Source organism: Excalfactoria chinensis, chromosome 14 (assembly GCF_039878825.1).
Source record: "Excalfactoria chinensis isolate bCotChi1 chromosome 14, bCotChi1.hap2, whole genome shotgun sequence".
NCBI classification, from domain to species: domain Eukaryota; kingdom Metazoa; phylum Chordata; class Aves; order Galliformes; family Phasianidae; genus Excalfactoria; species Excalfactoria chinensis.
Genome location: NC_092838.1, coordinates 7,911,177 through 7,938,100, shown reverse-complemented (window position 1 = coordinate 7,938,100; position 26,924 = coordinate 7,911,177). Strand labels below are relative to the sequence as shown.

General features: G+C 35.8%; 1 protein-coding gene across 36 annotated transcripts in view; it reads left to right on the top strand.

Annotated features, from left to right (window-relative positions):
* RBFOX1 (RNA binding fox-1 homolog 1) overlaps positions 1 to 26,924 on the top strand; it is a 584,605-nt gene that overhangs the window by 303,850 nt on the left and 253,831 nt on the right. Inside the window, exon 1 of one of the 36 annotated variants that reach the window (XM_072349275.1) lies at positions 3,873 to 4,202. The exons of 34 other annotated variants lie outside the window; for them this stretch is intronic. In XM_072349275.1, the coding sequence (XP_072205376.1) occupies positions 4,185 to 4,202 (18 nt within the window). In that variant the 5' untranslated portion in view covers positions 3,873 to 4,184. Of the gene's footprint in view, positions 1 to 3,872; positions 4,203 to 26,924 lie in introns of those variants that run through there. One more of the 36 variants, XM_072349260.1, reaches the window with a different exon arrangement.

Below are 26,924 nucleotides of genomic sequence, written 5' to 3'. Positions count from 1 at the left end.
CCTAAGTGAAAAACAAAGCAAACAAACAAACAAAAACCCCTCATTTCATAATGCCAGTATAATCATAGCCATTATGTTTTCTCCCCCCTCAATTCCTTCATTAAGCAGTTTTTGTTTTGCATTATGTACAATTTTAAAACAGTTGAGCAAAACCCTCTGTTTGAAATCCAAAAGTACAGAGATCTTAGTTAAAGATGAAGACTTGCTACAGTCAGTGGAAGTTTTGTCATTGCTATTGGTGGGTCGAATCTCTAATTTCAATATTTTTCTGAGTATTTATCTGGCAAACTAGGGACTATACCATTCAGCACTAATATTTATGTAACAATCTTGCAGTTCCTAGGAATCTTATCAATCTGCAAGATGAGAAACTTAGTCTTCATTTTCTTATCTTCCAGTGCAGTAAGTAGCAATATTGATGTTATTTCCAATCTTCTCTGTCATTAATAAATATGCCAAGATATGATCATAAGTTATGTGTCTTTAATACGGTAATGGAACTCTTAATATCTACAGCTTGATTTTTTTTTTTTTATTTTATTTTATTTTTTAATTTGAGTTGTTAAGGTGCCAGTAAGAGTGTGCAGATCATAGATAACTAATCTTGATTAATTGTGGTCTCACAATTATTATTTATTGTTTCAGGTGTGTGTGTTGTTTTTTGTTTTTTTTACTATTAACTAGTTTTAAATACCCTTAATAATTAACCAATCCTTTTCCATTCCACAAACAAAATGCATTATACTCCATTTGATGATAAGAGCTGAATTAAGTTTAAGGCTGTGATAGTAGCTAGTAAAGAAATGCTGTGCTCTGAAACTGAAGCTCCTGTTGTTGCCCGTACATCATATATTTTTTGTAGCATCATAGGAAATTGGCCATCATTTAACAAAAAGTAGCATAAAACAAAATTTGGAACAGAGTTTCTGTTTGCCTGTTCTTTTGAAGAACAGCAACATTCCCACTGATTGTAACAGCCCTTACAGTGCCTTTTTAGGTGGTGTCCTTACCTTTTCTGTTTTTGGATTAGTATTTTCTTGCTCTGGAAGAATTTGCCTATCATGTTCTTTGCTGGAGGAAGCAAAGGAACCTCTGCTGCTTCTTCAATAGCTTCAATATCCTGTCTAGAATTTTCTTTCTTGATGATTTTTAAAACAGTCTGGATAACATCTGCTGACGGCTTCTTATTTCTGTTATTTTCAAGTCCGACGTCACTGCCTCTTCCAGATGATCTTGGAGATCCCTTCCAATCCAAGCCATTCTATGATAATGTACCTCAGTTTTCAATCATCTTTCTACCCAGTTTTTCTACCTGTGCAGAAGCTAGAGATGATCTAATGAACAAAGTGTTTAATAACAGTGCTATAAATAAAGCACCTTGAGATATCACTTTCTGTAGCAGTGTTAGAAATTGTTCCACTTCTTTGAAGGAATAAGATATGAAGAATTGATTGAGTAACCAATTTAATAATGAACAGAATTTAGAATACAGAAAGATTAGTTGAGAGCCTTGGGACACAGTTCGCTAAAATTTTATACGCTGCTTACACTCAAAAACAGGGAAATTTTGATATAAAAGTGATTTATAGGCAATAGCTGTGCACAGCCTTTTATCATATTAATAAAATCTTTAACCGGTCTTTGAAAATTCGAAAGCCTCATCTGTTCAGTTGAGATGCACAGATCAGAAAGAACTGCTGGCTGGCAGATGTGCAGATGCATTATCAAAAAATGTATTTTCAGCTTAACCAATATAATCTAATTCATTCTAATGTGATATTTCTGGTTTATTATACCGTAATTGAATGTAGAATAGCAAAGTACTCTATGCAGAAGACAAAATGAGGTGAAGTGTACAGGTTAAAGGTGACTAGGTTAGGCCAGCTTGATGGTTGGATGTTGGGGTTAAATTGGCTGATGATTTTAGCAGCATAAAATTGCAAACCAAATGAGAATGCTGTTCTTTTCCTTTTGAGGACTGCTTATTGTAAAGTGAATGGCTTTACTTTATGAAATTATACTTCTTTAAGTTTATATTTTCCTTGCGCATTAATATAAGACTTATCATTTTGGTAACTAGTGAATTGAATCTCTCTTCTGCTTCCACTGAAACAGGCAACATCCTTCCTCCTGACATAATACATATCAAACTTAATACATCTCAGTGTATATATGTATCTGCGTATTTGTATCAATTTGTCTACCTGCATATTAGCACCAGGTGCTTCCTGAAGTCATTGTTTTGTTTTTCTATCCTAAATCAGCTTTCAAGTGTCAGTGGTATCACCGTTATTCTTATTTTGTATTCTCTCCAGAGGCTTCTTTAAAACTCTCCTGATTACTGTTTGTTTAACAGTATGGATTTTAGTTTTCTCCCCCCAGTCGTCCTCGTTATAGGCTGCTTCAGCAGGTTCCTATCCATTTGCCACCTGCCCTGGTGCAGTGAATGATTATGCAATTTAGTTAATGTAATTTAATTATTCAGGTGATGTTTTACCTTATATAGTTAGACCAAGTATGCAGGAATTGACTGCAGCCTTTAGTTAAAAAAAAACTATATATATATATATATATAGTGTTATTTTGTCTGAAGAGTGCAGTTTGTGACCAATGATGATGAATAAGTAATCAAACATAAAAATAAAAGCTCTGCATAATCTCATTCCCACAACCATTTGTAAACCTTCTCCTTATTTTTTAATTTACTCAGTGAGTTATTCCATGTACGCTGTAGCAGGTGATGCACTTAGTAGGTAGTCTGTGTTTGTAGCTTTCTACATTAGTATCCAAAGCACGTTATGGTGACGGTGTGATGTGCTGCCAGTTCACAAGGTCAGCAATGATTTTCAAGATTTCGTGATTTCAAGACAGTCCAATAAGTGGCCAAGATTTGTCTCATTTACACTGTAAGGTCATCTCTCACCTGAGGATGCTGTTAAACAGTTTACTAACTATGATGTGTATTACAGTGAGATGGGTTAAATGAGTTAAATATACTTTCTTGTTGAAAATAAGAAATGTCTAAGCTGCTTTAAGTCAGTAAGCCTCGAGTTTCCTGAACATTCATTCATTTTACATAACGTGCTTAAAAAAAAAACAATAGTAATAAACCCACTTCTTTTTATTATCTTTGTTAAATATACAAGTAACATTTTCCAGTTTTAATTTAAAAATCCATATTATTGCAAAAACCAACCGACCGACCCACAAAACTACCAAAAATTGAATAAATTAGCACAAGTACTTTTACTGTTATCTGATTTACTGTTTGTGTGTCTCTGTTCCTCGTAGTGGCAGTTATCTCCCAGCAGGTCTAACAGCAGCAGCAATAACACCATGAAGTCAGTAGATGGCTGTAGAAAAGTATGTTGAACGCTCTTGTGTTAGAGTAATAAGATTGGGAAAGGCCTTGACCTGACTGGATGCGGCTTTTATCTGAAGTACATTTAAAGAGATAAAGGAGAAGCAGGGTGCAGTACATGTTCCTTTCTTTTCTGTTGGAGCTTTGCTTTGAGTTTAAAAATTTCTCAAATGCTGGATTTGTGAACTGGGTCCTTTAGCAAGGAGAGGTAATGGCTCGAGTGCCACTGGAGTCGCTTCCTATTCTCTGATGGTTTTTTTTTCCCCTTAAGATACCTTCGAAATCCTCCTATAAATTCCTGCAGAAATTCCTACAAAGGAGGCACCTTTAGATTCCTTAATAACAATTGGGAAGTGATATCTTTGCATTTCTTTATTTATTATTTCTTTTTTTTTTTTTTTTTTTTTTTCTTTTCCCTCCCCCCCCTTTTCTTTTTTTTTTTTTTTTCCTATCTCCAGTGTAGTTGGCTGCCTTTTATGCACAGACCTGCTCATTAAATAGATACACCAAGAATTGTTACCTAAGCAAGCCTGACAGTAAAGAAAGGACAGACTGAGTTAGGAAGCAAAAAGGGAAGAAAAAAGACAGCCTGAAGCAAGTCACTTCACAGGCAGAAAGAGCCACTGAACGAATGCTATTCTCATAAACAAACAAACAAAAAAAGCAACAAAAAAAACCCACCACCTTGTATAAGAAGAGAACTGTGAGGACTTGACAGAAAAAGGCAAGATTTTCTACCCACTGTTTTCAGTTTTCCTTCCAGACATACTTGGTGAAGTAAGGAGACTTCTGTTTGCTGACAGAGCCCTTGATTTCTTTCAAGATGATGATGTATTTGTGGGTAGGTAGTGTCTCTCTCCATGTCAATCTTTTATTAGTAAACTGACTTTGAAGCTTTAGATTTTAGTCAATAGTTGCAGCATGTTTTCTAATATGTAAAGGTGTGGGTACTGCAGGATAGTTAAGCACAGCTGGACATGTACAGTACATGTGCTTGCGTTTCCAATAGGAGTTTAAGCAATGTGGTTTATTAATGTTAAGCTGCAGTTTATTTGGGGGGTTTGCAGGATGTGGCATAGTGCTCTGCTTTCTTTTCATTGCCTTAGAAAATGCTGCAATCGTATCTGTAAGATTCATGGTGTGGTTCAGTCGTAAAATGAACGCTGCATCACTTGTGGCTGTTTGGAATTTGCTTTCTTTGTAAGGGAAGAAACAGTCCTAACGTGACTGAAACTTCTAATTTGTGTTTCTTGACCTGTTTGTGTTCGTATTAGTTGTCAGAATCTTTCTAGGTGTTTGAAGTTCATGGCAATTGACAGCCGCAGAGAAAGAAGGAAAGAAAGAAAATGCACTTGTTCTTGTGATTTTTGTATTCAGCATTGTGCAAATTCCTCGCAGCAAAATCTGCTCACCTTAAGAATTAAAATAATGTCGTGCCGTGACATACATCTTGTGAATCAGTGCAGCTGTTAACCTGTTTATTCATCCAGGGTGAGACGCAGAACATTTTTGTGTGTAAATAGAGAAGTAAATCATGGAATTAATATGCATACTGGAAAGGCATTTTTCTATTCCTCTTCAAAGCCAGTACCTCTTCTGGGGAAATATTTTAAACTAATCTCATTTGACAATCTGTTTATTTATTTATCTTAAGTGTGTGTAAGAACAGACAGGCTTGCAGCTGATCTGACCACTTTCTCAGAACAGGCTACGTAGGAGAAACATTCATGTCTATTATCAATAGATCGCTCTCGCTCTTTCAAATTGCTTGTAGTTCATTCTGTAAATTCCCCTTTATGGTTCCTTCTGATTTGTGTTGATCTAAAGCATGGTGGTAACTTTTGTTGTCTGCACAAACAGCACCGCATACAGACCTAAGTTCCTTCTTTCAGTTCCTTCAGCCGTGTTATCATGCCAGGAGCTCACCAATCACTGATTTGGGCTTTCTTTTTTTCATGTCCATGTCACTTTGATTTTTACAAACAAATATCTGCGTGTAACAGCAACCCCGATGACTTCTTCCTTGTTAATTCTTACATTGATTTATTGAAGCTGTATTTTTGCTAATGCAGGAACTAATTTCATTCTATTTAAGTTTATTTATGAGTAACTTAGCTGTAGTTTTCTTCTAGTTTTCATTCAGCACTTCTGTGTTCTGCTGTTGTTAACATCATCCGAAACAGGTGCTGCAGTACAGAGTAAATATTTGAGGGTAAAACCTTTATTTGTTCCCTGAAATGACAGTAAGGTGAGAGAACGTGAATTATTCTGTATCTTCCTGGCATTGGCACAAGATGTATAAAAGTTAGGGCTGCTCTTCCCTTCTTCCCATCCCACCGTTCTCCCCCCAGTAAGCCTAGGAGTCTTTATTAATCAGGAGACTTAATGAAATACATTTTACTGCAGGTAGTTATGCAGATCTCCGTTATTGCCAGCGTGGTGGTGCATTTTATATTACTGATGAATTTTTTGAGTTATTCCTTTTAGCTATATATATGTATTCTAAGCAAAAACACAGCTATATATGTTTTTGATGGTACTTTCTCTTCTGGGTTTCCAAAGTTTCCAGTACTTAAATTTTGACATTTAAAAAAAAGTGTATTTCTTCAATTTTTATGTGCATTTTACATCATATGATGTTTCACTTTTTCATTCTCAGAATTACATGGGAGATTGTCTTGTGGTGTTGTTTTTTTTTAGCCACTGCCACGTGTACACAATCATTCTATTCATTCTTTTTGTTCTATTCCTTTTTATTTTAGCTTATACTCAAACCAAGATTAATAGGAGGAATCAAAGAGCAAGAATTCCTTGCTGTAGCTGAACACTAATTCTTAGATTCTGGAAATAGAAATCAGCCGCATTCATAGAAAACTGAAAGTGGAATACTCTAAAGAGTGATTTTGGAACTGTGTGTATGTTAAGTGTACACACGTATGTGTCTGCATGTAAAAGACACACAATGTAAACACAAAACATTTAACGTATTCAAGTGCAATATATAACATATAAAGTCACAGCAGCATTTGGAAAGCTCCTTGCTGGCATCACATCAATATTTTATGTTATTATATAAAAGCTCCACAGCAATATTAAAATTTAAACTAGACAATGTGTAAAAATGTAGTCTTCAATGTTGGCTTTTTTTCTTTTTAGATGCAAAATAAAGACATTTCCTCTAATTGAAAAAGCAGAGATTTTTCCATTCAGTCATTTCCTTACATGACAGTGCTCACGTGTTGTTTCATTCTATATGCCACGTGGAAATACTTTACAAGGTTTACAAAGAAAATTGCAATAGCTTCCCATTTTAGAATATCTCACTGATAAATATTCTGTAATAGATTCTCTTTTTCTTCTGCTGGTGATGTTGAGTTCCTTTTATGGCACGGAATCTGCAAATACATTCAGCTAACCCAATCAAAATGTTTTGCAGTAATGCAGTGTGCAGCAAAAAATTTAGTCTGTTGAATGGAAAAATCTTGATTTGTTCTTTTTAAATATATATTTCAAGATTTCATTAAGTGAGGAAAGATTCTTATGCTGTGAATCCTGCCAAAGGAAATTGTTGTCTGAGCATTTAATGCTGCTTGAACTACTTTTTGCCCTGTACTTTTGTGTATAGACACCTGTGAGATTGGAATCTGAGTTCATCAGTGCTCAATTTTCTATTGTCAAAAACCTGCGGATTTCAAGTTTTACCAACTGAGGATGCAAAAGGAAGTCAAAGGGCCTATATTCTGTGTAAGTTTAAATGATATGGGCTCTTCTATTCTGATCCCCTTTTAGTCTAATATACCCTTTTTTCCAGTACAAGATTGATGCACTTATGATGCAAGGCTTTAATTGCTGCAAATTATCAGACCCTCTTGATAGTGGAATTCACCTCACATATGTTCTGGTTTTCCTCGAGTAAATGATAGGAAATTCTTTCAGCTAGAGGGCTGAAAAGTTGCTGACCTCAGCATACCTTGAAAGAATTACCAGTGGATGAAATGAGTGCTGGTAGTTGAATGTTAAGACTGCACAGAAGCTTTCAATGATTTTACACTTCTCCAAACCTACTCTTCCTGTGCAGTATTCCTCTTATTCTTCACATTCTGCAAACAAGCATAGCTTTTCTACTTGATGGCATGAGCAACTGCTCGTTTCCCACACAAACGGTTTCATGATTGTTTACTTTGCGGATTGGACTTCCTTGAGTTCTCCTAAACCTTCTGGTTAACATAAGAGAGCGAAGGGTGCTGCATGCCATTAAAAGTTAAACTAATGTGGAATTAAATATTGTTAAGAAAAAAAAAAAAAAAGAAAATAATTGGTAAACACCTTCTGAAATTGTTGGGGAAGTGTTGAAGTAAAATAATAAACCGTAATAAGATTTTATAAATTTTATAAACGTATAATTAATATCTCTTCAGTCAAAAACATGTTTCCTTATTGTCAGTATGCTGTCCTTTTTAATAATAGGGAATGAGTTTTCAGAAATCTTGTTTATATTCAGTGAGAATTTTCAGTAGTGACTTCAGAGCAACACTGGATCAAACAAGGTAGAAAGCATGTCATCAATGAAGTAATGGAGTTTGTTTTTGACCAAAACTAGAGCGGGCAGATACAGATAAACAAACTGAAAAAATGGGATATGCAGTAAAAACAAGGTAAATTCTTCTAGCAATGGAACATTATTGTGACAACCTTGAAGAATAGAGAATTTATCAGAAGGGGATGGGAACACTAAAGAGATGAGCAGTTCACTAAGAAGAAATTTAAATCTTAGGACTCTTGCAATTGTTGTGAGGAGATGGACTCTGTAATAAAATCCTTTTGGCAGCACTGCATTTACTAAAGATTTTTTTTAGCATTGATATCATGTTAATTAAGTCAGGTATTCTTCTCTTACACCAGGCCTTTCCAGCTGCATCACTAAGACAAAAGTGTGTTTTCACTGTGTTTACAGAGCTAAAGACAGTTGAGATGTATTATGAATTAAACTGAAAGAATAAATGAGTAAACTTGAGTTTAGATTTTGTTGCATAGAATGTATTGAGTATTTAGATCCTTGAAATTAAAGGAAATCAAACATAATGGCTGAAAAACTGCAGGCAACTTCATAGCCCAAATGATCATCATGCTGCTTTCTACAGGGACCTTGAATAAAACATCTAGCTTCGTACTCTGCAGCTGATTGCCTGCCCATTGAATAAATATGTACCTTTTATTATTAACACAGAAAGATACAAAATGATTTAATAATAGAGAATGCTGATCTGAATATCAAACATCTTCAAGGGTTTCTGACTCAATAAACCTGAATAATAAAGTATTACAATTTATAAATCTGCAAACTTGATGCCTGAAATGAAAGGGCCAGTAGAGATGTTGAAAGAACATGGCTTACTAATTAGTCAAAGCAGAATCTAGGACAATTCTCAGTAGGCTGTCTTTTTGTATATATAGGTGTGCACACGTAAGTAGGTTCAAAATCATATGTATACATAATAATTTATATTGGAATATCTGAAATTTAAAATCACAGTAAAGTGCAAAGCATAAAAAATGTGCAAGTATGGAGTCAGCTTTTCAATGTAAAGGGGAGGAAGATAATTTCAGTTTAGGTTTGACAGCAACCTTTGTTCATCAACTGTATTATCTTGAAATTTTCTGTTATCTACTAAAGTATTTTGTAGAAGAACACTTTATTACAATGTGAACAAGAGAATAAAGTAATTGTGCTCCATTATATCTGATGTTGCATAATGATGGCCTAAGACAGCCTGGTAGTTTTGGTTTAGATAGTGATATAAGATGTATAACTTAAGGCACAAACACACATATATATGTGTGTACAGTAAGCGCTGTTGTGCATTGGGAAACCGAGTTAAATCTGTGTATTAAGATTATACTAGTTGTGGTTCTCTTTCAGCAGAATACCTGCATTTTCCATAAAGTGAGATTATTGACTTATGCTGTTATTTTCTGATGATGCATTATATACTCCAAATAATTTACTTACTGCATATCTTTCCCCACCTGGAGCAGAAATACTGAGTCATGGCCTTAAACAGTGATTGAGCACCTGGTGGGAAGGCAGGGCCCCACCCAGGGCAACTCAGGTGCAAGCAATACTGGAGGGGCTGGAGTCAGGATCCACCCCTTACCAGACCTCATGTAAGTGCTGGCAGTGGAGGTGAGGGGATCTCTTGATGGAGATCCACGCGAATCTGAGGCCTTCTAAGGGTAAGCAGCTTCTTTCCTTATTTCTGTGCCTGTTGTGTTTGAGCATATCTTCACTTGCTGCAGCCTGGGTATTTGGCACTTTGCTGTCTTTGAGGCATTTTCCATTGCATTACAGCATTGCTCTCCTATACTTTAGCAAGTTTTGTCTGTTTGTCCAGTTAATTGTCCAGTTAACCTTGTCTGTCTTAGCATCGTTGGTCTCTGTTGCAACCTCACATGAGATATGCAGGTGTCTCTTTATTGGGCCAGGAAGGAAGAAACCAAACAAAGATTGCATGAAATGTAGTTTGGTGAGCAGCATAGAGTTCTGCTGTTGTTCTGCTATGGTTATCTGTTTGTGGTAATATATTCTAAATGCCAGTTCTGTGACGGTGTGCTCAGTTTCTCTGCTACTATATGCAATTGCGAAAGTTTAGCTACTGTATGAATGGCTTTGGTTTTCAGTACATCAAAATGATAAACAAGTCTTGATGACTCTTTTGGGAATGTAAAAACCTTGTTCATGCTTTGAGAATAGTTTCTCAGTTGGTTACTTTTGGGTGTTTATCTCAATGAAGTCTGTTTGTTTGGGAATCTGGACAAGACTTACGCATGTAAGAATCCCTAAACCAAGATTGTGCATATGGGTCTTTGCTTTTTTTCTTAATGAATGGGGAAGCCCAGGGGTCTAGGTATCTTTTCATATCTCCTGATGATTTTGAACTTCTTTTCCTGTCTTTCTATATTGGTTTCTTATTTCCCTTCCATTCCTAGATTTCTTCACTAAAGAGATGAATCTGTGTTTAGATCCTTCTAATAGCACACTAAAGAAATTCACTTATTTCTCCTGTGATTAGAAAACTTAGGTGTAATACCTTACATATACAGAACTGACTGTTTCCCATGACCAAATATACCATACTATGTACTCTTTCCAAAAACATGATTTGTGGTGAATTGACCCTAGCTAGCTAGCAGGCAAACTCCCATTTATCTACTTGTTCACTGCCTGCTTCATCAGGATGGAGGCAAGAAAGAACAGGAGTGAAAAGGCATTGGGGTTGACATAAAGGCAGGGAGATTGCTTACGAATTACCATCACAAGTGGAACAGGTTTGCTTTGGGGGGAATTAAATTATTTATTGCCAATTAAAATAGTACTCTTTCTCTGCAGCTCCTGCCTTCCCACTCTTTTCCTATGCTTCAGGGTGGGTCCTCCGGAGAATACCTTTGATGTTTACTTGCTCTAATGTGGGCACCTCCATGGGCTGCAGTTCCTTCACAGGTGTTCTTAATTTGCCATTAAGTTTCTTCTCCTTTAACTCTTTAAGTTTCCTCTACTGTTTCTTTTTGTTTCCTTCTCCTCTGTCCCTCCAGATTTTCTGTCCTGTCTTATATGTTTATTCATACATGCACCACCAAACCGGTTGATGGGCTTGGTGATAGTGTGAGCCTATGTCTGAAGCTAGCTGTGTCTGGCACAAGGCAGCTCTCAGTCTCCCGCAGAGGCTTCCTCAGGTGCTCCCAAACAACCAGAAACTTGTCACATGCATCCAATAAAAGAAATTAAGTCACCTAAGCATGGCAGACTGAGTCTGAATAGGGACATTCCAAGATTTCTTCAGACTATTCTGTGTTTCCCTTTGTTGATTGTCTTGGCTGTTTGCTGGGTAAGTAGTGATTTTAAAAGTTTAATTTTTGTGGGGTGTGCGTTTAATAGTGGAGTATTCCTTACCTCGAGGAAATGCTGGTATGTATTCCAGTTTTACTTTTCAGTTAGTTTTTCCTCAAACACAATTACAGGAATTCAAGGAAGAATAAAATGTGACAACATATTTATGAATCACAAGATTTAACACAGACCAAAGCAGATCTTATTATTGATGTGCTTACTGCTTCATTAAATTCCCTTTAAAGTTTTCAGCATGGATATGGATCATTTGCAATAATAATTATGCAGTGATCGATTGATTGTGTCTGACATTGTACTTGTCATCTTGAAATGCAAAATCCATTCATTTTCAACTGTGTGAACATTTTTCTCTAATGTTATGCACCAGCATGCAGTGGTTTATTTTATAGAGAAGTGCATTTTTTAAAGTTTGAGGACTTAACATTAACCTTTAGCTAAGAATGAAGTATCACTTGTCATTTTACAGAAATGAAAACTGCCCAACCAGCAATTCCTTGAGATTAGAAAACAGTCTAATTCTAAAACGATTCCTCAGATAAGAATGTATGCATTTCATTTGATAAATACATATGTGTTGTGAGTGCTTCTTGTCTCGTAGCTCTGTCTTTGAAACACAGCATAACGAGTAGTCTCGATAAAACCTCAGGCTTAAGATCTCTGCTTTTAAAGCTGATGTTTATTTACACTCTTTCTTTCCCACCTATATTTGGACTCACGGCAATAACAGTTAATTGGAACTTAGTGTGAGATGTAACCTCAGCCATTCTTGGACTTAAATGGAGCCTATTTAGTGTTTTAAATAGTGTAATGTCACGACAGTTTCTTATGTTAAAAATGCTTATAGCGATGAACGGGACATAGTCTCCTTCCTCTTGTTTGTTTGGGTGTTCTGATTTTTTAACACAATGTTTCTATGGAAATTCTGGTGAAATGGAGAGTAAGTGGCTGAAGTTAAAATGAAGTGCATCTCCAATTTCCAAGCTAGAACAACAATCAGAAGAAATCTTGGGTGTGTGTATGCTCCACTTGGAGCTTTAGCATTTAATCTACTGCTACGAAATAGAAAGCGAAGGCCAGAGGTATGAATCCAGAATCATCTTCCCCGAAAGTAAAAGTCAAATTTAGGTTGTAGTTGGTTGAAGAAATTTGTAATAACTTCAAGTTATAAACTTAAAGGCCTCTTTTTTGTTCTCTTTTTTTTGAGTCTACTTTTTAATCGCTTATTCAAGACAAATGAAATATTTAATCGATAGAACAAGGCTGTTATTGGTTGTGCTCATGCTCTTCAGTGGTGTTTGAGCTTGTAAGTCATAAGAAGATATCCTATGTCAGTGTTAAAGGTTTGCCAGAGGAACTGGAGAACATTTCCATCATTGGAAGTGTCAGATTGAACTGGGATTTGTGCAACCTAAATTAATGAATGACGTCCCTGCTGATGGCAAGGGAGTTTAGAGTCAATGATCTTTAAAGGTCCCTTCCAACCTAAGCCACTCTGCGTGTGTTTCTGTGATAAAGTGGGTCAGGAGGCTAAGATGAAGGGGAATATGTGAGAGATCAGAACAGTTAATGCATTTTTGAATTAAGCATGAAGAAATCATGTTCACATGGTGTTGCGAAAGTTCTGCTCCTAAAACAATGCCCAGGGTGAACTTTGCTCTTTTGTTTTGATATATCTCATATTTACTGCAGCAGCATCTTAGGACAGCGTGGAACATGTGGTGTGTGAAATATTTGAGTACTTATTCCTTCCTAGAGTAGCTTAATAATTATGCTAATAACATCACCCTTTCTTTTCTGTGCTTTGGGTAACATGTGATGTCTAGGCTGCCATCCCTTTCTATCTGTTAATAGGAAATTTAAATTCCAGTGCAGAGAGTTGATTTGGAGAAAGGTCTGATTTACTTGAGTGTGATTTTTACCTGAAATTGGGTGGCTTTGCAAGGGGTAAATAAAAGTGAGAAGTTTGTTTGTTTGTTTTTTCCTCTGTAGAGTAATATTAATATATGGTAATTGGTCTGTATATAGAGTTTGTACTGCACATGTAAAATGAGTACTTCAGTCTTACTTTAGGTGGAATGACTGTGATTTACATTGGAATCGTATCTTGTTAAGGGGACGTTAAATATTTGACAGTTTTTAAGGTAGATTAAGAAGGTAGACATTATCAGTTCCACTTAACCTTTTAAAACAGCAATTTTCTCAGTATGTATCAATATCCCAGAATCTCATGGATTCTGTATGTGTCTCTGCTTCTCTCTGAGGTGTAATATAGTTCAAATTTAGTGGGAAAGGATCATGCTAAATTCAGGAAATTCTTACACTGAAAGAATAGAAAAGAAAGAAAGGAAGAAGAGATGCAATGCTATTTGGACAGTACAAGAAGTAGAGAAATTCAAGGCTTGAATTTGGCTTTCCAGCAGGAATTTGGTTTTCCTACACCGAGGTGCAAGGAGCAATGATTTTTTTTTTTTTTTTTTTCCTGCTGTCTAGTAATATGCTGTATGATAACAGTCAGTTCTAAATAGGTTAATGATTGATTTGTGCAGTAGAGTATCTAGCATGGCTGTCTCAATGAAAATACCTACACTAATGAATTATCTAAAGCAAAAGACTGCAGACATTCAGGGTCTTCTTAAAGAATTGGATTAGTTGGTCTACAACTTTATTCTTGAATAAATAACATAGGGTTGTTTTTTTTGTGTGCGAGTTACTTTCAGCAATCAGATATTTAGGAATAGTAGGTATTAACGAGCAGTATTTTGACTTGTTTGTGTTTTTTGGCATGTGTGTTTGCTGTCCCGGGCTGTGAGGACGTGACATACATTCAAATATTCACATTTCAATTATAAATAGATTTCTTGTGGAATCTGCATATGATGAAATCCATTGTTTTGGAATATTTTCAATTGGTGAGAAATAAATAATCAGGAAAAAAAGAACACAAAATAAAACTTTATCTGTGAATTGAAACATTTTATTTGAATATACCAAGTATCTGAAATGCTTATTGGTGATTCCAAAGGGTTGAAATATTCGAGGCCCCAGTCTGCATTATACAAAGAAATTTATTTATTTGCATGTTTTTGCATGCTGTAACAGGCTATTGAGGTGTATTTCTGTGATCTGCAGTGCATAATAAAAGTACGAAATGCATATTCCACAGTGCCTTTGGATTCAACAGTAAAGTCTCATTTTGAAATATTGTGGCTAATCTCAAACTGTGCAGCTGACTAGGAAAAAGAAAACCAGTTCCAAATATGAATAAATGATCTACTACTTAATATGTCAGTGTATTTGTCAGGTTGGTAACATTAGATTCGTCTGCATTCAATTCTATACCTTGCAATATTTGAAGTTTGATATCGTGCCTCACTAAATTTAATACATGGATCTCAGTAATAGAGGAAATCACTTTAGCACTTGGCAGTTTGTTATGCTGTATAAAATTGACTGCCCCGCAAACACAATAGCGATAATAAAAATTGTGGTCAGTAGGGGGGTGTAATGTATTTTCTTAGCTTCAGCAAAGGTGCAGATGAGATTTATTGAGATTTTGCTGTTTGGGTGAGGATCAATAGAGCTTTGTTAATAATTTGTGGTAGGGGTTCCCTTCAGGGGTGTGACATTTTCCTCTAAAACGTTGGTAATTTTGAAAGCTTGCCTAGTGATAGCAGTGTCAAGTCCCTGTGTTTCACGAACATGGATTTTTGCATTCAACTTGTAGGAGTGTTTACTTTCAGAGCAATTACATTTGAAATCATTCGATATATTATGTGGTCTGGTATCGATGACAAGACTCGGTGTGTTTTGTGAAAGTTATAGTTTAACTTAAAGAATCTTAAGCACGTTCTTAAGTCTTTGGTTTTCTCCATTCAAAGAAATTTCATTTAATAATCAGACTGTAAGGACATTCCTATAGATATATGATTTTCGTGGATTGAATTTAATCGCTTTCCATATAGATAGAAAATGATGATCTGCGAAATTAAATTTAACGCATTTAAAGAGGATTACAATCTTTCTTCCGTGACTGCAGAACTAGGTTTTGAAAGGAACTTATGCCCAAGTGTTCCTATTGCTGGTAGGAATTTGTGTGACAGTTATTTGGTTGACTTATGTAACTATTGCTTCTGTATTTTCATAAAACAAACTCCTGTTCATTTTAGGTGCTAAGAAAGCTTTCCTTTTCTGCCATCCAAATGCTGATGGACTTTACTGATTGTTTGTAAGGAAATAGAAATTTGTCGGCACTTTGCGCTTTGAACACAGGGACGAGGTACAGCAGAACAAGTTATTTTCAATGAGCACGCACAAAGTAAGATTTATGACTTCTGCAGCTCAGATGACATTTCTTACACAGTTGCTGAGCTACAGCAAATTAAAGGGATCCGTGAATACTAAGGGGTGTGTTTTTGTAATGAGGGAGAAGAGACAGAAGCAATAAGAAGATAATTAAGGTAACAACTTGTGAAAAATTAAAGTGTTTCTGTCTTTCATTTCTGAATCTCTGAGCATAAACTTTGTAGTTGTTAATTTAATTGCTGATGTTCTCTGTATCCCTGAAGAATATTAAGGATTAATCATCTGGTTCATTCCAACAAGAGATAAGGCCTAAGTGAATTGAAATTTTACCAATTTAACCCTGTCTTCCTCCTAATATGACATGATTAACATTTTTCAATTAACAACACATAATTATTTGGAAGGCCTCACTGCACTTAGGCCATTTTTCAGTTTTAGGTTGCCCTTTACAGGTATTTCAAAACGGAATAAAACGAAAGCTGTGTTTTTATTCTGCATTATCAGCCATGCCAATTCTAAGAGTTGAAATTTTTTATTCATTTTTAGTCTTTTTCTTTTTTACTCCCAATAGTCTGTGTGCAAGCCCTAAGCATTCATTCTGAACACTTTCTTTAGCTGGCTTTTAAGGATAGGCAAATGGTTTTGTTGTTCTATGCATATCTTCTATATACTTCTAGGTATCAACATTAATGCTGTTTGAATGCCAAGGCTACGTGAAATGTAGGTGAAAGGAAGGGACAACATGAAGTGTAATCAATTTCCTTCGTTCTGTGTGGCCATTTAAAATTAATAAATAAAATTGAAATCCACTTCAGTTTTTTAATGCTTCATACCTGTACCTCAAGACCCATCCATGCAACACTGGAGGCCTTCAAGGCCAGATTGGATGGGGCTTTAGGCAGTCCAGTCTTGTGGCTGACAACCCATGGTAGAAGGCTGGAAATGGATGATCTTTAAGGTCCCTTTCCATCTGAGCTATTCTGTGATTAAGACTATGGAATACTTTAGTCCTAACTGTTACACAGTGACTGTGATAGCACTTGAACAGGAGCTACTGACTTTTAATAAGACAAGCAAACTTGGACTGTCACACTCTTGGAGATTTGGCCAGAAGTGTTAAAGCATTGGAAGTCAGGGCCTACCTTTAAGTCTGATTACAATTAATTACTTAATAATATTGAATGCAACAATGAGGACATTGTGAAGTATTGCAGTAATCTGGTACAAAATGATAAGATCCACAGGAAGCAAAGTGGTCCTAAGGCATGTATATATAAGTTAGGGCTTCTCTATGCTGTCGTAACCATCATAAAGGTCACCCTGCCGTTTAAAACATGGATACAGCTGTTGACAAAGTGGCAATAACTATTGGCCAATAATGAAATAATTGTTCATTTTGCCTTGAGGTATAATTAGGAGAACTTAAAACACAGTATTTGTGCATTATATAATTCAGTATAGACGCATAAATTATTTCATGGGACACTTATGTTATCCAAGTCAGGTTTTCACTATCTTTGTGATGAATAATTACTTTTTTGTTCCTTACATCTCATAATACACATTAATTCTCTTCTCCTTAAGTCGAGCTATTGCCTTGAGGTGTATGAGTTCCAAGTTCTTAAAAATAAAATAGAAATGCAAATATTTCAGTCTTTGGCATGCACAAAGGCATTACAGGAATGATTTGCTGTTCATTTGTACGCCAGAGAACATTTACCTTTGTCATTCAGTTTGAGGGAGGACAGGTTAACCAGTCGCCAAACAACCAAAATTCGTACTGGGTGCATTTTGAGGCAGTGTTTCAGGGAACCACATTTGAAACTTGACCATGTGTAGGTTATCTTATTGCTCAGCTTTGTAAAAAGCTAGAAAGTCAGTTGTGTTAGTTTTTGCTGGAATGGAATTTTTTGTTGGTTTGTTTTTGTTTTGTTTTGTTTTTTTCAGTATGTCTGATATGATGCTATTTAGGGGACAAACAATTTTGATAATACACTCGTGTTTATAGTTGCTGCTAAGCATTGTTATGCAGAGCCAAGGCTGTTCTTAGTGAAAGGCCTGAGAAGCTGGGAGGGAACAGAACGGGGACAAGGGTATATTCCATACCATATGACATCGTGTGGAATAAGTTTTGAAGGGGGGTGTTCATTGCTCCCTCTACTGCTGATTGGGGGGCTAGTTGGGCATTGGTTGGGGGATGGTGAGCAATTGCTCATATATCAGTTGTTTTTTATATATATAAATGCATATACTTACCAAAATGATTATCCTTTTCCTTTTCTTATAGTAAATAGCTTTATCTCAACTCATGAGTTCTATTTTTTTTAATTTTTATTTTTTTCTAGTTCTTCTCCTTGTTCCACTGGGACTGTGGAGGGTGGTGAAAGGAGTGAACAAATGACCATATGGTGCTCAGCCACCTGCTGGGTTAAAGCACAAAATCAATCTGCAGCTTCCCCCCTATTGCTAGAAATAACTTTTAAAAGATGTTGTATTTAAGATTTTTTTTTAATTTTTTTTAAGATTGCATTTACTTTTTTAAAGTTTATAAATTCTTTATTATACAGAATAATGTTTAGAAAAGTAGCGGGAGAATTTCCATTTTGTGGTCCAGCTGGAAAATAATTCATCTGCTCTACTTATTAGTTAGCAAAACATGGTAAAAGAAAGCATTCTTGCATGGGGAACAGCTTAGGATAGGGGCATAAATTCATAGCAGATAGTATTCAGTGTTGCTGAAGTTCATGTACAGGGAGATTACATTATGTTTAACATTTGTGAGGAATTCTGGTTGATAAGTGATTTTGCAGGCCATCACTGTCTCTGGCATTTCCTAAATTACTACCATTTAATTAATTCAAGTGGTTCCACTCATTTATTCTCAGAGTCTGGACTGGTGGCTCTGCCATCTCATTATTGTCGATGAAGCTGGTAGCAGCTATTAGTTAGGTTGCTTGATGCTATTGTCTAGATTTGACTGCATAAAACACTTCCTGATTAAAATCTTACAGATTTTTTACCTTCCGTGAAGTCTTACCACCTGAAATACTTATACAGCTGAGCATGGGACGAGTATTGTTTTGTTTTGTTTCTTGTTGAATTTATTGTACTCCTTTTATACTGTACTCTAATTTCACATTCCTTGCAATAGTGATCTGCGGTTTAGCAGGAGGCTAGCTTTTGTCACATTGCTTTCTTGCATCAGAAGATGTGACTTTGTCAAATGAATGAAGGCTTTTTGAATATTTGTTTTCTGTGCACACTTAACTAAAGTTTTGGTGCGTTGCTTCGCCTCAAGTCCCCAAAGGTGTTGCTAAAATGAGTTTGTTGCACCAGTGGTACTGAACTTGCAACTGTAGCTTAAAGTTTGTATAGATTGGCTGTAGATGAGTCACAGATCTCTAAGCTTTCTTGGTTTCCCTAAAAGCCTTTATGACAGCATAGTGAATTTGATGCAAGTAGGTAGTCATGTGAATATAGATGGGACTGTTTATCATATAACGTGTGTAATGATTTTATGACCAGTTGAAGGGTATGGGAAGAGTTCACCACTAATACAATGAGACTGAAGGAAGGCAGTTTTGTTGGAGGAAGCTGGAAAGACAAGGTTGACATAGACTGTGTCATGTAAAATGGAGCTTTCATGAGGATAATGAACACATTTTTTTTCTAAATAGAGGTTTTTGCTCCAGGTATTCACTAATGCATGAATTTACAAATGTTATTTAAAAATAGTAATATTCTTGCCATATCTTAGCATATAAGGTGAATTACCTTTTTTTTTTTTTTTTTTTTTTTTTTTTGTGCAGTTTCTATGCCTAACTGCTAGGCTTTAAAAAAACAACAAACTCCCATGTTTAAACTTAGTAGGTACGTTATGTATTTGTTAATCAAATTGGAATGCATTTTAGAAATATTACCCTATGTAGATATGTAATTGGTTTAAGTTGAAGAAAAAAACAATAAAATTGCTGTAGGAACTAACCTTTGTTTAGTACTGTTTTCTTAAGTTTGATTTTTGTACTTGCAATTATCTTCTACTTTGCAAACAAATTGGAAAAGGTGAATCTCAGCCACCTGTTTGCATATATCGCAATACCAAGGTTGGAATTCAGCTATATCAGCTCACTAGAGAGTACAGCTCTATGAAATGAGCAGTCTAAATCTGACAAGGAGGGCTGGGATATCATCAAGGTACACATCTAATGAGTGACTAAGAGGAGGATGTATGTGCATGGACTACATACATAGACAGTTGTATCTGAGAGCTTTTCTGCTCTGTCTGGAAAGAAGTAGTTTTCTTCAAAGCCCTTTTGAACTGATGGTTCCATTTGAACTACTGACTACGTGACCATCTTCTCTCACATTGATAGAAGTATTGCTTTTCTTCTCAGTTTTACAAACCATTCTCAGATTCTTATCTGCACGTGTTTTAACACTTTTATTCGTGCCAAGCTTTTAAAAATGACACGGTAAAGCATTGTGCCCTTCATTTATTCCTTGCACCGATCAGGCAGACAGTATGTGTATTATGGGAAATAATACACGTTATACACATACAAGGATTTGTATTTAGGCATATATGTGTACATATATATTTATTATCAAGTATAGGTGTTTTGTTACTTTTATGTTTTGGTTTTTTTTATCTGATAAGCTGATACCAGATACCATACTGATCATACTGATGTGTCTATGTCCTGGTAATTAACCTTTTATTTATTTATTTATTTTTTTCCTGTAATGCACAAGAATTCGTTGGCGTTGTTAGATTTCTGCATTGTTTAAACCAATTATTTGTAAAATTCTCTGGACAAGTCACCTCCTGGGTGTATACTGCAAATTACTACTAACTAGAGTTTTGTTATAGTGAGATTAATGAATGTTCAGAGAAACTGCTATGCCGATATAAAGATACAGGAAAGGTTTATTAGAAAAACTTAGAATTCCTGATGTCATATCAGCAGTGATAATATTTTTCCTGTCTTCTATACTCAGTTTGATTTCAGGATCTTGAGCCTGTCCAGAGTAATGTCCTTTAAAATAAAAAAGACCTTTAGTTTTGCCTTTTATAGTGTTTCAAGATAGTGTTTGGAGTAAGTAATTACTTTGAAAGCTTGTAAGATCGAGAACAGTGTCCAAAAAGTGCTTCTGTTGCATAATGGACTTAGCACCTGCCAAACATTCTGTTTTGCTTGGTTTTAGTGCTGCCACAGAGGAATAAGCATGCTGTGCAACCTAAACAGTAGGGTAAAATTGATCAGCAGCAACTTGAACATTTGACTTACTGCTGATAAACTTATCTATCTATTTGCAATAGTTATTCAGCTGTTCTGTGCTGTTTAATCCATCACACAATCTCTGTGTGTGCAGAGTTATTTTCTGTTTTTAAAGGAAAACCAAGAAACTCTTCCTCGTTGGTGAAACATGCACAGACAAAATAAATGTAGAAAATATTAAAGTCTTTCTTTTTCTGGAAATAAAACAACTTCACGGTTGTGTAAAGAAGAGTGTGGTGATTGATTTCAGAATAAAACAAGTCAGATCTTTAACTGGTATAATTGGGAGCAATTATTTGGCAGTTCAGAGGTCAAGTGCAGATGAGTTCAGAGCTTAAAATGTTGTGCAGTGCCTGACAAACACTGTGCTGCTGAGTTTGTGATGCTTACAGGAGCCTGGTTCCATACGTCCATTTATTAAAAGTATCTGAAGAAAACAGGGCTGTCACAGGTTTTCAGCTCTCCTTCGGTTCCATCCTTACCAGTATCATATTCAGGAAGTTATGAAGCAGGTTTAGATCTAAGTCTTCAGATTTATTGTCAGCTTGTCTGGAAAGAAGCAAAGGTTGAGGGAGCATTTAAAATAATCTTTCTCCGGATGACAAGAGAATAAGAAAGAGATTGAATGAGTTGAGAAAGGTGTAGACTGGGGAGAACAGTTATATGGCACTTGGAAAGAGGAGGGGAAAGAATAGACAGGATGGGGAGGAAAGCAGGGAGCAGAAGATGAAGGGCCTGCCAGATTTCAGAATGGAAAATACTGCAGAACCAAAAACTTAAGGGGAAAATATACTGAAATGAGAAGATGGATGAAGGAGTAGAAAATATTCCAGTTTTCCTTAGATCTCTGCTTTAACAATGAAAATCTTGCACAGAAAAGCTCTGTCTGCTCCAGGTGAATACTGTCCCCAAACTTTATTTCAAGATGGAGTAAGCAGGTGAAGGGAGGTGGAAGTTACCAATGTAGAAATGAAGGGGTGAGAGAGAAAACATCCTTTTTTCTACCTCACGTTAATGTGCTTAACTTTGATTTTACTTTTTTTAGTACTCTCCAAAGAGCTTCTTTGGAGTTTTGCTTCTTTGTAATTGTTGTTCACTTTAATTCTAGAATTGTAAAGATTGGGAAGTAAGATTATAGGAGCAATACTTACTGTGTAATTACTCTTTAATATGTACTTAAAAAAAGAGTAGTATCTCAAAGTTTTGATGTAATGCTGCAGAGTTAAGATTTTTCCTCTAACTGATATCTGTCCTTACATTCACCTCTGCAATTTCTGGGAAAAGTAAACAGAAAATGGTTGGCCCCATACTGGACCCGCTTGTTAAAGGAAATACCTACGCTGTGACCTGTTCAGTGTTTTCCAGCAAATTGCTTAACGTTGCTTAGCAGCAAGCAAAGATGCTGGTTACTAACCACGATGTAAATACAAAAGCATCTAATATAGATAGTGACAACTATGTGTCTTCTTATGATGTTTTTACATGCCATATAACTGGGGCCAGATAATCTAGACCAGCTTCTTTATGTCAGTGCTGAGAATTGTGCAAGAATTTTAAAAGAAAAAATTGAAGAGCACAGAACATGGAAAAAGTAAACTCTGTAGATGATTTGAGATATATTTGTTACTGAGATAGCATTACAAAGCATTCCTAAGCAGTGACGTGACATCTTATGATCAAAATACTGCTGAGTATTGGAGGTGTTAAGGCAATTCTGAGATGCTTAAATCATTGACAAGGAGAGAAATGGTTTTATATTTGGTAAAGAATTAAAAATGTTGCCATCTAAGGAACAGTATTATGCATTTCAGTTTATGGCAGATAGAGGATTTTTTTTTTTTTATTTTTTGTAAGTGTGAAAGAAAATTAAAATCCCCTAGAAAATTTAAGATCATTTGCTGTGGTTAAGGAATTAAATGATGCAAAATGGTTTGCTGGATGTTGAATCAATCAGAATTAAAGTTCATTTAAGTGACAGATTTTCTATGCACGGCAACTTTCCTTTAATACTTCTGGTGAAAATGATGCTTCCTTTTAATATGCCATGTTACCTGTGTTTAATGAAGTGATTTAGGCATTCTGGGTGGGTTATTTGCGAGTTGAAATTCTAAATATGATCAAAATGGAGTTTCAGAAGTAGAATGTAGTAGGGCTAGCTTTTGCAAGATGAGCTAGGTGGCAGAATTGACTAAGAAAGTGGTGCTTAGCTATTCTATTAGCTCCGAATGTCAGTTTGTTCACTGAGTCATGTAAAATGCAGTGCACTTTAACTTTATACCTTGCAGAAAGGAATTATCTTTTTATATCAAATAAATTTTGTAATATTTTATGTGGAATATATTAAAGCAAGTGAATGCTAATTTCTAAAAAGCTTTCAGTGAAATTAGAAAATGCACCTTGTTTTGCAAATCCAATATGGTTATTTAACAACTCTAGTGATAGAATTATTTGTCATGTGTATTGCACAATGTAAGGTTTACAGAAGCATATTTCCCTGAGGTTCTCTGCACTGTTTTGGCCCAAGTTTGCTTCCTTTATAATCTCGATTTTTACTAAGGAGTAAGGAGAATAGGAATGACAGGTGTCAATCATTACTGCTTATTTCTCTACTGGACAGCTTTTGGATACTACAATGAGTAAGTGTGGTGTTAAAATATTAAGTTGTGTCTTTTTAGAGTAACTATACAAAAGTCAGTGATTCTAAATCCAAGTGTATAGCAAGCAATGCTTTAGTTATGGTTTTGAGTGTTAGTGGAGAAAGTAATGTTTTTCATAAAACAATTAGACTGTAGCAAGTGTTCAATCTATGAAAAATATCACTTGATAACTCCCTCCAAGTTCATGTTTTTCAGATAACCTACACATGACTCTGGTTTTGTTATCTCAGTGGGCAGTGTGTCAAAGAAGACCTGACTCCCACTCTCCCATCTCTTTGCTTTAAGCTCTGTCTGACGTAACAGCACAGCACAAAAAGGGAAAATAGCTGAGTGGAGCCAGTATGAGTAGCTGGGAATCGGGAACTCCTGGAGTTTTTACTTCTGCTGTTGTTCCATTTTATTGCATTTGTTGAGTCACTAAGGTTCTAATTATTTATTTATTGCAGATGCCCGTAGGTGGTGACAACTGTCATTGTTATTTTACTGGCTCCTTAATATTTTTATGCCTCTTTTCTGTACTTACTAATCTGATGGTTGTTCCAAGAAAGTATTGTGCTTTATACAATGGTCTAACAGGAAAAAATGGTTATTCAGCCCACTTTGAGTATAATCTCTACTGGTTATGTGCTTTAAAATGTAAATTTGCCATTGCACTTCATTTTGTCCCTACTTTAAAGCTATTGTTCTGCTCAACGAGCTTGTTGAACACAGAATTTGATTCGCTGTGATCAAGACCCAGTTATTTTGAGTTTACTAACTTGGTTAATAAGACTATAAATAATAATTCATAGTCTTCTTTTGTAGTTAGAAGTAGTAGACTATTATAATTTTCCTTGTCAGCACATATGGTGGGTGATAAACTAACTAATAAAAGTGCCACATGGAGCATAGGTCCGCTTTTATTTTTTTTATGACTCTTTCTTTCATCCTATACATAATTAATGTGCAAGGCTCAAAATTGTTTTGTCTCCGATTTCAGTTTCTGATGATATATTCTGAGCTGTAAATGTGTGAAAACAATGATTCTCTGACTTAATCAGCTGCATTTGTTCAATAGTTATTTTATAAAAACAACAAATTAAGTTGTCAAAACATATTTTCAGTGTTTTGGTTTTTTGGTTTGTTTTTTTTTTTTTGATTCACACCTTGAATTCTATTGCTGGGTACTTTAACTGAGATTAAAAATGGTTGTAAATTCCGCGATCAGTCTTCAAGCTGAGCAAACGCATTAACTTCTCTTAAGAGCGTAACATTGCAGCTAGTGTCATCGACTGTCATTTAGTGATCTGATAAAAAAGAAATTACCTCCAATTTGTCACTTCAGGGAAACATTTTCATTGTAGTGTTTAATTTTTAATTTGGAGTTTTTAAGCTTCCAGTAATGTTAAATAAACATATTAAATATTCTCGCCGGGTTGAAGAAATTCAATTTTTCTTTTGTTTTCATGCTTCAGATCTACCTCTTTTGAATACTGTTGCCCAGAGGAAGGTTCATTAGGAAAACGTCTGTATCAGGAATAGAAGGGAAGAGTAGTTGATGTTGATTTCCTTGATTTTTATCAAGGCCTTTTGTATGTCGCACCAAACTGTTCGTACAGCCACACTAGTGAAATATGGAATGCATAAGTGGATGATAAGTAGACAAGAAAAACTAGCTTTACTGTTAGGTTTAAATAGCTGTGATCTGTGGTTCAGAGTTCATTTAGTTTCTCATTGCGGGACATATAGCACAGGGTTTGATACTGAGGGCAATTCTGTTTAATAGCAATCTGGATAATGGAGCAGATGCACTCTCAAGAACTTTGTGGATGATCGCAAACTGGAGGAAGCGGTATATACACCAGAGGTCTCATATTTGGAGAGGCTTTGTTAAAGTTAGAGAAACAGTCACAGAATCAGAGGATGACATGTTTGGAGGCACCTCAGGTTCTGTCTGCCTCAGCATTCCCCCAGCAGAGCCACCCAGAGCTGGGCCCAACCCCACGGGCAGGCAGCTATGGGAGAGCTCCAAGAAGGAGACCCCACAGCCTCTGGGCAGCCTGTACCAGGGCTTCTGTACCGCATACACCTGATGGGCAGAGGGAACTGCTGTGCTCCAGGTTGTGCCCAGTACTTCTGCTCCTGGCACTGGGCACCACTGCAAGTAGCCTGGCTGTGTCCTCTTTACACCTCCCTTCAGGTCCTGATGGATGCTGATGAAATCTTTCTTTAGCTTCCTGTTCTCTAGGCTGATCAGTCTTAGCTCTCTCATCCTTTGGTCTATTCATAATATTCATGGCTGTTCACTGAGCTCACTCCAATATGTCCATGTCTCTCTTGTACTGTATTAGTACATATTAACAATGTTTTTTATCACTGTTATTTGATTTCTTTAGAATAAGCAGAATGTTTTACAATATAGGGTTCCTCAGTATGTATTTTCAAATATGCTGAGCTGTAGAACCTTGGGCCAAGTTGTTGTGTTGCGTTTTTGGTTTTTTTGTGATATATTTCTGTTGCTTATTACTCTTGTGTGGGGTACAACTCTGTTCTTTTCTTTGGTGTATAGCCAGGATGTTCACATTTAATAGTTCATTTATGTGCAAATCACACATTTATGTGGTTGTTCTGTCCACTTTGTTGAAAGATACTTAAGAAAAAGATATAAGTTGTAGCTGGACCTGAGTAGTTTGAGCAATAGTACAGTAACATTAGTCACGCAAGTTTATGTGTAGCTTTTATGTGGTTAAGTTCATGAAAAAATAACACTATGAAGTACAAATAATAATAAAAATGGTACTTGGTGTTTCTATACCTCAGTAATAGCAATTTATGTTCCTGAATGGGAAGAAAAGGGGGTGCTGAAGGGGGAAGGCTGAGGAAAGGAGAGAGTGAGAGGAAGAGAAAGTGAGCCTTATCTGGGTGTTATTTATTTTTTGGATGTTGTTTTTTACAGATCTTAAGCCTTTTTTTTTTTTTTTTTTTTTTTTTTTTTTTTTTTTTTTTTTTTAAACTTTTGTTCTTCCTTTTGGCTTTTTAGTTGTTTGTTTGTTTTTTTCCAAGGTGCAAATATCTGAATATCTGCACTTCATGCAATTAGGTCAAATTTTAAATCTTTCAACAAACAAAAATTGTTGTTGTTGTTGTTTTCACAACACAGTAGTTGCTTCATAAATTAGAGTTCCTTATATTGTTCAAATGTTTGTGGACATGAACTTAATGTATGGAAAAGTAAAATGAAAGCAATTTTATGCCTTTTTATTTTTTTTAACTATACCCTTGAGCATTTCTAAGTTAGCATTTAATCACAGAATCTTGGCCGTGATGTTTCTGACAGGTAATTTCCTTAATGCAGTTGACAGAGATGGATTACATGGAAGCCTATTGGATCCAATGCTTTTGTGTGCAAGTGATAAGACTAGATTAGGGTTATCTTGCTC